Source organism: Pagrus pagrus, assembly GCF_965226575.1.
Source record: "Pagrus pagrus genome assembly, chromosome: 2".
Taxonomy (NCBI): domain Eukaryota; kingdom Metazoa; phylum Chordata; class Actinopteri; order Spariformes; family Sparidae; genus Pagrus; species Pagrus pagrus.
This window is the reverse complement of record NC_140186.1, coordinates 30822639-30841460: the sequence shown is the minus strand read 5'-3', so window position 1 is coordinate 30841460 and position 18822 is coordinate 30822639. Positions and strand designations below refer to the sequence as shown.

The 18822-nt window shown below is 40.2% G+C and overlaps 1 protein-coding gene across 5 annotated transcripts in view; it reads right to left on the bottom strand.

Annotated features, from left to right (window-relative positions):
* Positions 1–18822, bottom strand: part of rptor (regulatory associated protein of MTOR, complex 1) — a 197297-nt gene that overhangs the window by 84430 nt on the left and 94045 nt on the right. For all 5 annotated transcript variants that reach the window (XM_084342522.1, XM_084342524.1, XM_084342523.1 and 2 more), the window contains exons 8-10: positions 16821–16880; positions 5833–5933; positions 2744–2888 (exon numbers count right to left, since the gene is read on the bottom strand). In XM_084342522.1, the coding sequence (XP_084198648.1) occupies positions 2744–2888; positions 5833–5933; positions 16821–16880 (306 nt within the window). The remainder of the gene's footprint in view (positions 1–2743; positions 2889–5832; positions 5934–16820; positions 16881–18822) is intronic.

Sequence of the window (18822 nt, the reverse complement as noted above, 5' to 3'; positions counted from 1 at the left end):
AGGGTATTGCTCGCTCAAGGAGCAGGGAGCAGTGTTCTTTACAATAACTGATGCAAGGGTGTTACACAACAAGTCTCTCCTCAAGGCAATGAGAGTCAGATAGTGTGTTTTTTTTTTTTTCCCAACATGAGCCAGATAATGAGTGGGAGAGATGGAGGGAGGCATTTATAGAAGAACAAGAAGAGAAAAGAGATAGTGGGAGAAGTGTTTGTGTAACTAAAGGGAGATAGATGATGGGATAATGTTTCTTACACACTGTGGAGGAGCATGTAAAGTCAGTGGCCAACAGGGAGCCTTTCACCACATCTGTGTGTGTGTATACAATGCTAGTAATGAGAAAACATGGTCGAATCAGCAAAATATAAAAATGTAAAACACTGCGAGAACTTCTGTCTGAAGCTGTGTGAGTAAAGAGCACAGCACTCTTAAATTTGTGCTGTTAAATAATTCATATAAAACTTTTTTGTGGACTACTATGTCTGTATTTCTTGGTACCACTGCTTTTAACCTAATTCTGCCAGCTAGATATGTCCAACATGTCCCACAGTCTTTTAATAGCCCCCAGAGGACAGGTATTATCTTCTGCTTTCAGTCAAAGGTGGGGGTGGGTGGTTGAAGCAGCAGTGCCCTGACTCCCCATAAAACTTGTCTTGTGTCTGTCTGTGCAGCATTCAGGTCGACCAGGGCTGCTATAAGTGAGGACACTGTTATAGCTGCCTCTGCTATTAAGCAGAGAGCAACACGTACAGCAACACCAGCAACAGTCAACATATAGAAATAACTGAGAAACACAAACATGGAAATTATACTTAGCATGAAGGAGGTGTATGCATATGCTAGAGGGCCAAAGCAAGTAAAAACACCTACATGTTTTGGCTCACACTTCCTCAACGGCGTTTATTTTGAGAAGTTGTTTTCGAGAAGTAATTAAAGCGTTTTATTTTGTTTCTGCTTTGTATAATAAATGTGGGTTCAACTATGGAAAAAAAGGTGCATTGGCTGCAGCTGGCTTAAGCATTAAAATGGCTGCGGCTCAGGAGGCAGAGCAGTTCATCCACTAGTCGGGGGTTCGAGCCCCAGATGCTTGTCGAGGTAGCGTTAGGCACAATACTAAATGGAATTGTTGAGCACAGAAATATCGTGGAGTGTTTTGGTCAGGAGGCGCTGTATCGTTCCTGATGAGCAGGCTGGCACCTTGCATGGCAGCCTCGTGCCATCAGTGTAGTCGGCAGACTAGAAAGTCACTGTATAAATGCAAGTCCATTATCATTTACCCCTTTAGTCCTCTTTTTATATGAATTCATTAGTGGTTGTAAATGAGAAGTCGTGCTCTACATCTGAGGTCAGACTACGATGCTCCCGGCAATAATATTGTGTATAATCCTACAAGCATTATACGTTTCTTGCTGAATGAGAGCTAGCTTCCTGTTGGTACTGTAGCAGGTGTAAAAAGTACAATATTAGCAACCTGTGCAGAAATGAAAAAACAGGCTTCTTAAGTTTGTCATCATTTTTGACAAATATGCTTGTGTACTTTAGTACTGACAGTTAAGAGATGAAGATAAATATCTTTGTCATGCCTGTATATTCAATAAAGAGACTGATCCAGGATGGTGTAAGCCTAGTTTAGCCCAAACAACTGGTCACAGCCTCCAAGGAAAGGGGAACATTTTAACTATCAACTGTAAATTATGGTCTTCTCTCGTATTATTGTAATTGTTAGCAAGCAAGTTGGCCACTAAAACATTTAAGGCTCGCCTGGATTTTGCTGAGTCAGGAAAGTGTTACATATCTGCGAGGACAGTGATACGGAGATGCTGCATACAGCCACCAACCCCAGCTGTTACTGGTCAGTAATTGGCTCCAGTGGGATCACCAAGTCATCTCCTTGTCAAACCAGAGCATCGTGTTTTTGATGTCTACCCGTGCTTAAGTCACAAGATAAAGTGAATACAGGAAAGCAGAGGTTCTCAAAGTGGAATCCAGGGACCCCCAGACGTTACATACATTAAAATATTTGCAGACAAAATTTAAATGCAGGGTCCATGATAACTAACTTGTGTCAATTTAGGGGTCCGTCACATGGAAAGGTTTGAGAACCACTGCAGGAGAAGATAATATAACAATGTTGGAATTCACATTTGAGGAAACAAGCTAGCTGTTAGGCCCAGTCTTAGTCTTGCTAAGCTAGACTAAACTTGTCTGAGACCAAAACCTGTGCTAAATGCACACAGCTAAAATTGTTATCAATCTTCTCCTCTGAGGGTCTGAAAGCTAACGAACACATTTCCAAGAATGTTACAGTATTACTTTAAGCTTGTTAGCTCTATAGTGGAGTAGTTGGCACTGCTATAAATATGTCACTGTGGCAAACCATGGTCTGTTCTCAAAATTACATACATACAACAAAACAAAACACAAAACACACTGCTACCAGCTGCTGTCAACAGCTTAACAAGCCCAGAGGCAATTTGAACATTTGTGTATCGTTGACCATGTTCATGGCATTTCGTAATCTCTTGATGGTTTTTTAAAAGTAATCACTTGCACATTAAATATACATAAAGCACCGTACCATCACAACACTGCCTCTTGTTAAATCAAAGAATGTATCTGTTAGGAAATCTGGTCATCCCTTGACTTCAGTGCCGATGACTCTTCCTCTTCCTCCTGCCTTCTGCTCCTCAAAGCAAAGGACATCTGTGTATGTGTGTACATGGACCTCTGTTAGTGTGTTTCTTACCACATGGCGTGCATGTATGTAGGGGGCAGACGAGGACTGCTGACCGGTGTGCAGTTGTACGACCTCATTATCCTCTCTGCTAACAGGAAATTGCGGAACAAGCTGGCCACCAGTAGGTCCTGACGAAACAGCTTCTGGAACAGATCTAAAGACACAGACACCAAGAAGGAATGATTCATCATGTCAGGGACAGAAGAGGGCGGCGAATGAATAAAATTAAAACAAAGACGTGATTACAGGTGAGGAAAATGGGGCAATGAATGAGTGAATGTTAATCAAACTGGGTAAAAGAGAGAAGTTTAATAAGAATAATGGACACTTTAGAGTAAAGACGGGGTAGCTGGTGTACTGTATATGCTCACAGAATACAGGAGGACAGTGATATGTAGATTAAAGTGATGAGTCAAGGTCACATTTTCATCAGCTCAATAATGTATTCACTAATTCACTCTAATGGGGCTAGGCTAATCCCACGACAATCTCTATCTTATGACTGTGATTCCCCTGTTTGTGTGAGGGAGCGAATATGTGTGTGTGTGTGTGTGTGTGTGTGTCGAGGATATTATGCGAGAGACAGTGTTTGACAACTCATGTCCCTGCTGTATGTGTTCCGCTGTTTAAATGTTGAAGTGTTTGTGCTACTGTGTGTGTGTGTGTGTGCGTGCATATGTGGGAGTGTGTTTTGGATTAGGTGCGCAGCGCCTTCGTTACAGGGTTTCTTTCTGATGTGGGCTGCTTCATTAACAGCAGAGCCCCGAGGTTTTAAAAGGCTTCGGCAGCCATCAGCGTTGTCACATTGCTATTCTAGCTGGGATACAGTTCTGTCTCAGGGGAGTCTCAGTGTGAGTGTGTGTGCTGCATACAAGAGATAGGTGAGCAATGAGAGAGCGTATATGAGCTGTATGCAAAAGTTAAGTAGGTGTCAAAAAAGGAAGACAGGAGAGTATTTTCATCTAGCCCAGCTGAGCCTGTGGGTAATGATTAGTTCCAGCCTGTGTGTGTGTTTGTGTGTTGCGACCATACAGAGTGTTGCCTGGGTGTGTATGTGTGTGCATAGTTGTTTTATGGTCTCCAAATCATGGTTAAAATGATACCCCCAATTACTGAGCTGGATACTCCAAACACAATTAATCTCCATTTGAGGAGCCGACCTGCACTGACTGCACTTCTGGCATTTCATATCAACATCTTGACTATTTTCAACCTCTGGGGACGTTCTTAGGTTTTCATATCGCTGATGCTTCACTGCTGCAATGGTCTTACAAGGCGCCCTAATTTGGACTCCCTGAGCTGAAACACACAGGTCATTCCATTTTTCATCACTGGCTAGACATGTTGAAATAGAGATAGATTTTTTTCAGTTTAACAACTTTAGTGTGCCTTTAGCTGTCTTCAGAAGTTTGTCTTTCCACCACCTTCAACACCAGTATTAACAGTGTTCTTGTTTGTTTGCTTTTCTGCTTTAAAAAGGATGATTCCAGTTCATTCCAGTTTTATATCCATCTTGGGTCTAATAGTTTTGGCCATTGCTTCTAGCACCAAAGTAATCCCCAGATCTGAGAACACTAAGACACGGAGTGCTGTAGTAATGAGTCCTAAAACCCTATATGCTAACAGATATCCAGCGAGCATTTTTGCACTTCCAGTTCCCTCGTCTCAAAGTCAATGAGTTCTTTGAATGCTCTGTGGTTACCACAGGCTAAAGATATTTACATTTTTTGTTCTATAAAATAAAATACATCATTAAACGTCCTACAAATTAATTATAAAGTGCTTACATGTCTTAAAAACAGCGGCTGCTAACCGGTGGCTAAATCAGACAACAGAAGCTGTCGAAACGTCATCATGCAGAACATGGAGACGCATCTACTCACAAGTCGTCTTTTCAGGCTGACTTTAGTTACTAACTCTAACTTTACAACTTGCAGATTGATATGTGTACTGTATAGTAATTGTGTAGTAAGGAGCTCAGTGGTAGTGATGTATGGTGACATACAACCACAGTGTAGTCTGTTTATAGTCCAACATTAGCTTTTTACTTCAAGCTTTTTCATTTACGCTACAAAAATCGATTGACGATTATCTTGCTCAACAAAACGTCTAAGTATCATAAGCTTGTGTCACAGTGTTACTGTGCCACAGAGTTTATTTTCTGTGATCCAAAATCCCATAGGCTTTTGTCGAGGGAAACAGGGCCATGTTTACTCCTGTGTTGGCCTACAAAAACACATCATCCCTACACAACTCTATTGCTAAAACAAAGTCCCAGAGGTTGAGACACCCGTGTACCTGACTGTTTGGGAAGCCCTGCCTCCCTAGTTAATGCCAAGTTTTCTGTTCTCACACAAGAGATACGCAGCTTACAATGACTGTGGTGCCACAATATATTAAACAACAGGTTGCTGATTTCAAACAGAGGTAGACAAAGACAAGCTTGCCATTCCCTACTGATAATTGTTGATTTTGCCGACAGATGTAATAAGCTGTAGCCAGCTAGCTAATCAAGCAAATGTTAGCTCCACAAACTGGTTGAAAATGCCGTCACTGGCTGACTTTAATGTTTCAAGCTGACTCTCTGTAAAATGAAATGTTTGTAAAGGGGTCTTGAATATGCATTTGATAGCTAAATACATGAAATCATGCTGAACGACTGAGGCTTAAGCTACATGTTGTAAACAAAAAGGCAGCGACCTCATCACGGCATTACCTGATGACTCAAGAACAAGATGTAGCATTGCTCTTATATTGCAGTGTGGAGCTAGTTAGCGCTAGTTTTACAAATAAGAAAGGAAAAACGTCTGCTCTGTCTTTTATTTTATGCTAACATAACCCTGTATTGTATACAGGTATATCAGTTATTGTTACCTGGCGTTAGTGGAGTGTCAACTTCCCCAAACCCAAAAGAGCAGGACAGAGCTGCTGAACACGAGTGCAATGACATAACAATGGAATGAAAAAATAGGAACCAAGTTGTAAGAATCTAAATTGATTCTGTTAAAGTGGGGACAGGGGACAATAAAATGTTGATATTTGATGAAACAAATTAAACCGTGCATCCCTAACACGTGTCTGTGTATGTAAGGCCTCACCTCTAGGCAGCACATTCCAGGCGATGGTGTCAGTGATGGCTGTGAAGATCCAGTTGAGCTCTCCGAGGGGAGTGCGTCTGTCGTTGAGCCTGCCAGGGATCCTGCACCACACACAACATAACACAGATGGCACAGTGTCAGTCGTGCTCACTGTAAGTCACATAGCTGACTCAGAGCACAAAGTAGCAAACTGCTTGGTTGCATTACCACAACACATCTGAAGAGATTTACATTTACAGGCACTTAGACACGTACTCAGAGAGACTAACAATGAGTTCAAGTTTGAATATTCATGTGTGCATCGACATTCATGTCTGCGCAGGAGTTCTGAGACACACTGAGCAACATCATGCGCGAGCAGAGAAGAATGAAGCATTTTGTCATTAAGTGCATCATTGGTGTTCAACCATTACAGCACAGTATCCACATAGCTGTATATCTGTAATGCTTAATAGAGGATACTGGGATGTGTAAACCTGCTCAACATACATCTGTTTTTACAGAAACGCCTCCACTCGTAGTCTGGCACTGCAGATTTGGGCGCTATTGTTATTTTCCTTCCATGGGAACACCGTGGAAATGAGAGCAGGGAAATGTCTTTCAGACACAGCCCAAGATGATGTGACAATAGTCACTGAAGCAAAACGGAGAAAATTACCTTTACCACACCTAGGCACCTGCCTTTTGGTGAACACTATGTAAAAACAGTGAGAGAAATATCACAGCTAATTCAGGTGATGTGAACAACAGAATCGTTGGTGCCCAAGTAAGAAAAAGGGAGGAATATGAAAATGTGGGGAAAGGATAAATGAGAGGAAGCACCTCTAAGAACTTTTACTACTCACAATGCTACATACAGACAAGGATGTGTTTGTATGTGTAAGAGACTACAGAAGAAGAGAAGATCAGGGGATTGGGAGGTCATGTATTGTATTGTCTGGGAGAGAGGAGGGATTCCCCTGTCTCTACGTGGAGAACACAGTGTGCTCGCTCACTCCCTTTACCTCTAAAACAAAGTCAAAACGCTAACGAGTGCAGACTGGTCATTTGTGAAGAGCAAAGGTACCTGTCAGTGCGTGACTTTGTGAGTGAAATCCTTGGTCATCAATCCAAAAACAGCACTGTGAAACACGCCTACCAATTCATCAACAGAGCTTTGGCTACACACCATATTTGAATAAAGTTTAAAAGAAATGTGCCAACACTGTGGTCAAAATCAAAAGTTTTCACTGCATCCTTGAAACACAAAAGTGGTATAAATGAAAGACAAGTGTATGATGTGTCTCGGCGTGCATATTTGTTTTCAACATGATAGCCCAAGGATTCACCAGGCATTCAATGTACAAACTGGGTTAGAGTTAGGCTAACCTTTTGTTTCCGTGAGATGAAAAGATAACGAGCATGAGGATGAGAACTGTAACTGCAACCACTTTCAGCTTCTTCATGCGCAGGAATAAGAGCAGCTTGGCATGACTGGGTCAAAAATTCTGAGACTTATTGCACAGCAGTTACAGGCTCAAGTGTTTTCTTCCAATTTTCTGTCCATCTCAGAAATGTCATCACCCACCGTCACTTCCAACATTTAGTTTCCACTGTGGGTTTATCATCATTAGTTGGAGCACTGGAGCAATGCAGGAAGCGCGTCTTTGTCTTGTGATTGAAGTATTAAATATAGTTATTTACATCATCTGACAATAAAAGAAACTTTACTATTATATGGCAACACAACATTTGCTAAACACTATTACATTAGAAAACACTTTAGCCAGCTTGTGACGTCAATCAGCGTCCTAACAAATGACCTCTTACTACACACAGAGTGTCTGACCTTTCACTGCCCCAAACCTAAGTGACAAATAATAGCAGCTCCTGGCAGGTACAGTCCTGCTGTATAACTGTGAAGGCCGGCCAGCTCCTTAGCACTTTGAGTGCTTGCCAAAGGTGTTCAGCAAGTCAGCACTAAGGATGAACACTCAGCAGTTCATATCCTTGCTCAGTGTCCAGTGTAATATATTTGAGGAGTGAAAAGGACGGTGTATTGGTGAAGGGGTGGACAGATAGATGGATCAATTGTTGGACAGGCTGGACAAATGCCCTCAGAGATGTTAGTTGTGCTACATTGTTCTGTTTCAAGTATCTATCTCAGTATCATTTTATTTTGTATAGCACCTACTGCATATTCTCGGAGGTGTAAGTGTATCGGTCCTCCTGTTCATTAGGGGTATGAATCTTTGGCAATCTCACAACTCGATTTGATTTCCATTTTTTGGTGTCCGATCCAATTTTGAACCGATTTTCGAAAGAAAACGATTCACGATTCAAAATTGATTATTGATTGAATGAATAGAAAAAGGGGGCACTGTTTTCAGTCTTAATCTGCTAAAATACAAGGAGACACAAATGGAAATAAAGATAAACGATCTGCAGTTTCTTATTTTAAAAAGTTAACAGCATTAATTAATGAACTAATTAATTTGACGGCATAAGAAGTAACCACACACGTGGCCTGCTTAATGTTTGTCTTGCAAAGGTGATTATCCAGTCATTAAATAAAGGTTGAAGATGAACTTCGGGACAAACGCTGTAAATTGTTCAGCTGCTGCAATACCCTCACAGTTTAGCTCTGCCTTTTTCGTTCTGTCAACAACCCGCTATTAATTAACATTTAGAGATTATTTGACATTTATGAATAGAAAGAAACAAAGAAAGAAAAGGAAAAGAAAAATGGAAGCACTGCCCCTTTCCTACTCCAACTCATCTATGTAAAAGCATTTCAAACAAAATCTGCCAGTTGTTGCAGTCAGCTGATTCTCCATTCAACATGACGTAATTTACAGCATTAATGTATTAAATATTAGATAAGACAAAATATGGGTGGAAACCCATTGCTCGAGAAATGATCTACTTTACTTATAATGGAAAAGGGAAAAGATAAATGTATAATCAAAGCTGACTATTTAAGGGAGGCATTAGAGTCTGTTTGTTATCAATTTATGAATTTATGATGTGAAATGTGAAGACAGAGATAATCCACACTGTGGCCAGTCCTACTATAAAAATCTAACAAGTAAAAACGCTACATGGTTTTAAAATGTATGTGACCCACTGTGTCACGCCTACAAAACTGCAGTATACATGTACCTCTAGATTACAAAATCTTTAGATGACACATGAATCCACATGAGGAGTTTTGAAAAACCACATTGAAGCACTGCAGGCAGAGGAATGGAGTAATGTTTGGATTGTAAAGCAACCCCACAGAAAACATGCATTTACCCTTTGTGGTTGTTCAGTCCACATTCCTAATCAAAGAGTTGGATGATGTTCCACTGTCATGTGTTCCACTGTGCAAGCAAACTAACCAGTGAGACCTATACTTGTATTATTTTCCCCTAACATGTTGAATTGATAATATTGTGTTATGGTTTCACCCCCATTTCTTTTAGTCTTAAAAAAAAGAAAAGAAAGTGAAAATGAGTTGGAAAAATGGTAGATGATTACATTTTTACAGCGTCTTTGCAGCCTGTCCATGGAAATGAGGATAAACGTAACCAAGGTTTCCTTACGCAGAAAAGAAAATCTACTTTTCTGATAACTACACCATTGCATAATTAATTGATTCAATTGATTAATTTAATATCTTTGTTATTTGTCATGCTATGTATATATGCCAATTCAAAATATTGCTGCATTTTCTTTTAAACTTATTTGGTTGCAGATCTCAAGATTTGGTACGGTTATAAGGCATTTGACACAGAGCAGTCCTGCAGGCTGAGGCGTTAAGGTGTAGCAGCAGCTCTGCACAGGACTGTGAGTTCAGTCACAGTCTATTTGGCTGCCTCCTCCAAAGGCACTCTGCTTGTATAATCTTTTTTTTCTGTTTTAGAAATGATGAATTTTATATTCTTGAAAATATTATGGGAACAATTGTCTTACTCCCATACCAATCCAGACCTGGATATGACTAAAATCAAATTACATACTTTTCCATACTGCATAGGAACCCTGTCATTTGCGTCATGGTGAATACAATGGATTATGAGGTACTGCCGAGGTCTAACCTCAGCTGGATGAATAGACAAAGACTTAAGATTGTCGATATTTAGAAGGTCACAAAGGCCTCAACTGTATGAATAAACTTTTACTACAACAAGGAGCCACATCTCTACCACCTTGAGGGTTGCTGCTGTGACGTCTCTGTGGAGCGAGGGCACGAAGCATTCTCTTACAGAATCAACAAAGTATCTCCTTGGCAAGAAATACCCAGAGGTGCCATCACAGTGAGGTGATTCCTTAATGGAGTTTAACTCAAGAGACCCCCTGGTGAGTAGATCATCCACCGGGGGGGACTGTGAAAGACTAAGAGGGCGGCTGAGAACAGGGATCAACCTACAACACTTGTGTCTCGAGAGATCGCACTGTTTCTTTCATTTCAAGACTGTAGTGTATTGGATGCAGGTGAAATCCACGTGCACTCACTGTCGTGACTTGCTTATCTAAAAGGCTATTGTGATTGGATACGGCCAGAATGTGTGTTGGATGTATGTGGGAAGAGGAGACAGAAGGGTGCACAGATGGAGGAGAGACAGAGGAATGATGAAATTAATAAACTAATCCACAGCTACTCGATGCTGACATTATGTTGAATACGTTCTGCAACAAAGGCCTGTAACATTTCAAGAGCAATGAGTGTTTGACACGTGCTTTCCAATTGTGTATGACCTTTAAAGGTGTGAATATGTGCCCAGTGAGTGGACAGCGAGTGTAATGCCCATTTAGCTGCTTGCTTCTGCCCACGAGTAAAATTTGGACAAAGCAAAAATGATGAAAAAGGAACAAAGCTGCTTTGAGTACTATTTGAGACCAATCATCCTAGACATGTTGTAAAGGCTGAACAATAATGAACTGCCCTGCATCTCTCTGTTGAAGCCTCCAAAGAAAAGCAACCTGGCTTGAATGTTGCGTTGTTGTTGCTAGGATACCACAAGGTCAGCTGGAAAGTAAATGTCAGTACAGCTGCAGATGTGCTACAGCAGCTACCGGTAGCTTATCATGGCTCAAAAATATGGTTGCTACATACTTCATGTACTGTAGTTATGCTTTTTGCCTGAAAACAAAGGGATATAAAAAACAAGTGAACAAGAGTGAAGACGTAACAGAAATTGGTAAGTTGGTGTATTTTCATCCCATTAATATAAGTTGTTGGTAACAATTTATAATCACCATTAACAAATGGTAAATTTTATAGTTAACTAAAGTTTTGTTTAGTTTTTTAACAAACAATAAAACACTTTAGAAATCATTTATCAAGCAACCGTAAAGGTTTATAAACATCAGCTGCAACTTTATTCAATATCCAAACAATGTTTATAGATGAACTACACAGCATTTATCAACCTTTTTTAAAGTGTTATAAACATCAGCTGCCACTTTACAACAAACAACTGCTAAATAAGTAGTTTAGTAAAGCACGTTTATTAACAGTGAAATAACAATTAACTAACGTTTAGTTAACTATTAAAATACCATTTATTAATGATGATTATTATAGTGTTGCCAAGCTGTTAGATTCACCCTTTATAACATGATGTTCATAAACACCATTAATTTGGTGTTTTGTGTTCCAGTTCTTTCTGCTTTTTGTGATGTACCCAGTGTTGTACAGTGTGACTCTGTTTAACTCGTTTTAATCTACTTCAGTTAGTGAGACATTTTCTGCAGTTAATTCATACAGTATGTAGCTATAATATATATATATATCTGAACATGTACAGGACAGTGACAAGGTCTCATTATATATATATTATATATATATTATATACACACACACACATATATATATATTATATATATATATGTATATATAGCAGTGATCATAATGATGATGAGAAAAGAAAACACATTAACTAAAGGTATTACCTATGCAGGGATTCGAACCCATATTAGAGGATGGTTCTGCTTATCAAGGGAGCTGCTCTACCAGGTGAGCTATACATCAGTCATAATACTGTATTGTGTCTACCGTCTTTAAGAGTTGTCGGCGATAAAACAGCTGGCCCCAACCGATTTTTATCTTGATCACATCAGCAGGACTGCATCTTCACGCAGCGGTCGCAGTCACCTCGGTCGTTGTGGCATTTGCCCACATCCCCCTATGGCCAGACCGTCACTACTCCCGTTTCATAGCGTAAATGCAATATTGTTGCTGTAACGTGCGATCTGTCGGATTTTGGGCCGAGCCCGTCTCTCGCTTCGGCGGGGGCACGTGGGGGCACGTCTTGGTGGATGATGTTACCAAGGGGAGCCAGGTCATTTCATTTAGGCTACATAAATTATTATTATTATTTGTTAAATGTTATTCTTTAAGGGCTACTGACAGGCCTTCACACAAACACACACACGCAGAAAAAAAAAAATTAAAAAAAATTAAAAAAAATAGCACCGACAAAAGGGCACTTTGGGCATCAAGGGGCAAAGGGGGAGGTGCTTCAGCACCCTCCGCCCCCCCCCCCTCCCCCCTCTGCACGTGCCTGCTGAACATGTTGTTCAAGTTATACTTAAAGCAACAGTCATTGAATGTTTTAGCTACTTAGGAGAAGTATGACAAGCTACGATAACAATATGACGCCATCAACACTACACAGCTCACATGGCGAAGGTGTTAGCAAACCTGTGTTGTCTTATTTAGACATCAGTTGCACACAAAGACATTTTTGCTTTCATCAGTCTGATCTGAATTTCAGGTGAAATAAGGGTTTTGCCAAGATAATCTTTCAAAGTTTTTTTTTTTTTTTTTTCTGTGAAAAAGTTGAGATGGTATAACTTTTTTTTGCTGAGTGAAAAAAAAATTGTTGCAAACAGAAAAAAGTTTCTTCTGCAAAAAAATACCTTCTGCATGTTTCTGTACATCTGACAAATGGTAAGACGAATATAAAATACGTCTTTATCTTTTATCATCCTCAGAAAAACATCCTGCTCCTCAAATGCTTGATGCTCTGCTATGTTCACCAGCTAGTTGCTAATGTTGTCTGTCTGTGCAGTGTAATCAAAGTTTTTAATAAAAACAGCTACCTGCTGTGACTCAACAAGGTTAATGAGAGAAGTGTTTGTGGGTTAGACCCTACATAGAGCTGGGGGGAACTGCAGTGTTGGGTCAGTGCATCACAATAAGAAACATTTTTTAGTCTACATAGTCATTTTATTGTTATTATTATAAAAATCTTGATTATTGAAGCTTTAATATAGTAAGGATTTAATCAGCATAATAATACCTGCACTAATCTTGTAACAAAAAAACAGCTGATTCTGTGATGTTTCCTGTCGTGATGAAGCATCCCTTGAAAAATGTTTGACTTTAGAGCAGAGAGGTGAGATGGCAAATGGATATAGTTGCATTTTCCTTTTATGAGCTCTGAGACCATCCATTATTTAACTCCAAGGGACATCAGCTGAGTCAACATTCAGCCCTCTGGACAGCATGTTGGACATGCAATGAACCAAAACTGCAACTTAAGCATCAGGGATCCCACCAGCCCCCACTGACTAAAAACAAAAGCACTCCTCCAGTCATGTTCAGAGCTGCTGAAACATCAAGAGTGAGACTAAGCGTTTTTCTCTCTTCACTTAATTGCAGCATATTAATGAAGGAGACTTTCTGCTTTTCTATTTACCATGGATTATGGTATCCATGGATATTTTCTAGATATTTTTTTCCTCAGTATGAAATCCCACTTTTAATATTTTCTTTTCTTGCGAGTCAATTCAAGGTCATGTATCTCATGAATCTGATATTTTATTAATGGTTTTTCAACATTGTTGACAACGATCGAACATACAGACTAATACAGAAAAGGTCAGCACTTTGCTGCTGCAGAACTCTCTTAACCTTACTGGCTTGCTATCCATACAAAATCCTGCTGGGTATACAGTACGCCTGAAGCAGACAGCTAACATGAAGAGCAGAGCACAGGATCTTATAAAACATAGCAGCATACCTGTTTTTGACCGTTTCACCCTGCAGCCTGAGGAGGTTCCTTCTCTAAAGGAAAGTGATGTGTTTTCCGTTTGTCATGTCTTTGCCACACATACAGAGAGGCTGTTACAAAGATCAAACCTACAACACGGTGGAATTGTGGAGTGTTACCTTAGCATGCCTCGGTTCAGAGCTGGCTTCATTCAAGCCTAGCATATGATTGATTAGTGACTGTAGCTTTGAATTCAGATGACAGTTTGTTGGTCTCTAACAGAAACCTTTGAGAATTAAACTTTGAGGACGCACCACCGTTACACTGCCTGACTTTGATGTTTCTGATCAGTGTTTTACTCATGCCTGACAGAAGAATGAGATCACGTTAAAACACTCCACAACGCTGTCTCTGACGTTTGTGGCTTATAGGACGTGGGTCATAAATTACTTTCCCCCCTCTCCACAGAAGCCCATTCTTTATTCTGGTGAGACAAGTGATAAAAGATGAAGAGGACATGGGAGCCTGAGCATGAATGGAGAGCTTCAATGTTGTCAAACCCACCCACTGATGTTGGTGTGGCTGTGAAGGCAGAATGTGGAATGAAAGTGAAAGACAAATGCAAAAAGGGAATATTTCTTCAAAGGTTATCGTCATCGCTCTAGTGGTTTCTCTTCCTGCACTGAGAGTCACTGGGCAGTAGATGTTTGTACAGTGCTAGTGCATTTCCTGCATAAAAGGCCAAATTGGGCAGAAAAATAAAATGATCAAAGAAAAAGCAAGCAAGTAAAAAAAGATTAATTGTTAAAGATAATAAAGTGGCAAAACATGTAGAACAGAGACAAATAAGGCATGTTAGAGGTGTTGAACATGTTCTTACTATGGAGAGCCCTTATGAATCTCGTAGAAACATGAGAAGCAAGTTGAAAGTACATGAAAACTCACACATGAGCAGAGAAGAGTGAGCTGTTTGTGTGTGACATTGGCTAATGCTAGCTAGTAGCCTTCGTAGCCCATGTGCCTGTCTCATCATCTCCTCATTGTCAACAAGCTCTTGCTTAAGAGGAATTACATTCTGTGTTATACTGTAGTACATATCTAAAGGTAAAAGTTTATCGGTCATCCATTTTCTGAAAGTTGACCCATTTGTTCATTCATAAAAAAAAGCACACAATACAACTTTGAACAGCCGCGCTCTCATTTTAGTGTAGAGCACCAGATTGGATTTACAAAGATACTAAAAGATAATGGATATGAAGTGTTGAGTTATACGGAAGCCCTAAAGGGCCATGCATTCATACATTTTATTTCCTCCGTTTTCCCGTGATAACCAGTTAATTTCATTTGTTTTCTCAAGATCTCGAGTTTTTATCTCGAAATAACAACTGCCGTTTTCTCGAGATAACGGGATAATTTTCTCGAGATCTCAAGATAACGAAACTTTGTTTTCCCGAGATAACGATGTATCTTGAGAAAACAAAACGATAGTGTAGTATATTAAATCATTGCAGCAAACATTCAGTGTAGCAATGTCCGAGGAGCAGGAGCATATCGATCACCGCGTCACATATCTTTTCAATCAAGGCTTGATACAGGCTGAAATAGCTTTATGCCTCGCTATTACAGATAATATACACATTAGTGTGCGTAATCTAAAAAGACGGTTAGCAAGGCTTCAGCTATATCGGTGGCGCAATCTAAGTGAGCCTGATGTCGCTGTTAACTACATAGCTGACCAGCTACGTGGTCCCGGGCGTCTCCATAATCTCCTATCATATCACAGTCATTACCTTGAGATCTCGAATTAATGATATCGTTATCTCGGGAAAACAAAGTTTCGTTATCTCGAGAGCTCGAGAAAATGATCCCGTTATCTCTGGAAAACGGCAGTTGTTATTTCGAGATAATAAATAAACGGAGGAAATAAAATGTAAGAATGCATGGCCCTTTAGGGCTTCCGTAGTGTTAAGCAATCAGGAACAACGGCTAATTATAATGGGAGAGGATCAAAAATGGGGACACTTACTAAAATAGGATAAGATATAATGTAGGTAAAACTATAAATCAAAATAAAGAAAGGCGCAACAATGTCTGCACTAAAGGTAAATAAAGGTTACTACTGGAGAGTTGACAGCATTAAAAAACACTTTTGTTTGTCTGGCTAAAGTTTGGGCAGGAAAGTGAAAGAGCATCATCGTGAGACAGCTCCTGCTAGCTCTGAACACGAACACACACACGTGCGCGCGCACGAACACGCACACACACACACACACACACATGTGCGTGCACGAACACACACACATGCGCGCGCACACACACACACACACGGAGCAGATGAGCTCAAAGTGTCTCTGCACAAACCCTCAACTTAAAAAACAATTAAAGAGTAGTGGAAGGTACAGGTGTGCTGTGCAGGTACTGTATGTGCATGTGTGTGACAGACTGCTGAGACACTTTAGTAGATGTAGTTTTTTTCCCGCCGAGATGACAGTCAGCTTTCAAGTTACCTGCTTCTTCTAAAACCAAGTCACCTCAACTAACTTAGTTTATGGGTGTCATTTTACACTCCCCCGCACGTACAGGGAAAAAAGAAGAAAAGCCACCCCTGATGGTTCTGTGAAAGTACTAAAACTTTGGATATGACATCCATATTGATCGCTAATATCTGAGAGTGTGTGCCTAGGAGCAAGAGATGTTCTGCGCTGAGCCGCTCGGCACCCACAGGTTTATTGAAGAATTGTGGAGCTTTAAATCTGCCAAACTACTGCCGCTTTGGCTGCGAGGGGAAAACAAAGGCAGAGAATTATACCTGCAGGATGGAAAACAACAGAGAGACAGCTGACAATAAAGAGGAGAAAGCAAATGAGACAGACAGGAAGACAGACACAGACAGACAGGAGGGAAACAGGATAATGATCTCTGTAGACTGCACCCTCCTGACAGATAGAGACAGTAAGAGGGAGAGAGCTGCGACAGAGAGATTTTCTGTTTGTTTTTTTAGGATGGCGGTGAAGTGCCACTTACTTCTCGATGAGGTCTAACGTCACCCCAGGCACCAACTTGGCACTCTTCTGCATACAAAACCTGGGGGGAAAAAAACAGACAGGGAAAAGCTGCTGATAAGAGTTGGAAAGAAAACAAGAGGTGCTCAAAGAACAGACAAAGCAATAAAAACGTTTGGCCTCTACAGTGCACGGTTTACGACCTACAAGAGAGACAATCAACGGGTAAAACACCCGCATGAAAAATGAGAGCTTCAAAGATTACAACCACTGAGCACTTTGATAAGTGTATTTTGGCTGAGTTACAGTCAAAAGTGGAGGGGGCAGGCAGCGGGAAACACAGTCGTATTTTCTGAAGCGTCTGGCGTGGGGGCTATTGTTTACTGAGCGCGGTTAGCTCCGACAGGTCAGGCCAGCTGTAAGTCACAGCAGGTTGGCAGTGAGCCTCGACGCAGCTCGGCGCTGGAGCACACTGCGAGTAATCACACACCTGGAGGAGAACAGGTGTGTGTGTGTGTGTGTGTGTGCATGTGTGCAAAACAAACTGCAGGGAATATTGAATGAAAAGAAGCAACTGAGATTACACTGCAAAAAATATTAAGTTAACATAAAATATAAGTGACTGAATAGTGTGTTTGGTTTGTTCCTTAGTTCTGTCAACAAAGACAAACAGATCAGAGTAACAACTACCAACAAGACAGGACAAAATGCCAGTTTATTGTACGGATGCACATTGATTTTTTTCCGCCAATATTGATAAATGATAATATCCTCCTTCTTATGGCTGATAATGATAATAGTACAGATGATTTCACATTTATTTATCTCAAAAAAGAATTCTTTACCTGTAGTTTACTCACACCTGAGGGCAGAAAGGCTCAGATGTAGTGAGCAAAGATGGATGATTTAATATTTCATAGCTCGAATACGATTTGTTGTGTTAAAACTCGCAGACTTTTCCCTCCTCTCAGAACAGTAGCAGAACATGTTTTGCAGATTGCAATAGTCTTTTCTCCCTCTGAAACTGTAAAAACTGTCATTTTTGGCTCTCTAGTCTACACTGCGTGCACACTACGCGAGCGTGACAACAATGTGCTCCATTCTCATTCCTCTTCTTTTTTTGATGCCACCTACTGGATTGGAGTTCGTAGATGCTTTACTTGTTCAAGTCAGTTACAGCAATTTGGCTTCATATTATCAGCTAGAATTTCACAGATACTGATAGCTGAAATATCCCACTATTGAGCCAATATCTTTTTATATTTCTATATAATTAATGATGTTTAAAGCTGCATTATTTTGTCTACTTAAACTGCTAGATGCTTTACCTAGTTCATTGGCCAACTGTGTGGTTTTGCTTTAGGCAAATATGGCACAATGAGTTTTGGCTGACAAGGGTTCATCACTATGAGAGACATTACTTATCGAAATTTGACCCACTGAACGTATAAATATAATGACTGGTGCAGCTTTAAGACGTAAATAGGTTAAACAAACTTAAAAGGGTGTTGTTGATAACATTCAGCAACTAAATATGGTGTTCCATCTCCCCCTTCTATTGCTTTCACATCAAAACACAGCTGTTTGTTGTAGCTCAAGCTAGCTAACTCTGAGGTCGCTAACGCTAGCAAGCTAACATTAGGACAGTGCCATTTTTCCATTTTTTCCCACAAACTTGCAACTAACGCTTGATACCACGTGATTCTAACAGCATCATACTATTGGCTGACAGACGTTGGTAGAAGCTGGAACTGTCAGAATTCTTACACAGGTAAACAAAATCATTTCAGACCCGACAAACATAGTGAAATTATTAATGCACAATTATAATGATGCTTTTAAGCAAACTCCTGCACCTTCCTACAAGCTGTTTTATAAAATGACCTTAAAGATTGAGCAAACAACAGGTTGATTGTTTTGACTGTTCAAGACAGACATATAGCAAAGCTACACAGTCACTTTTTGAAAATTTCTGAAAAAAAAAAAAAAAGGAATTTCTTACCCACATGCAGTGCATGCTGGGA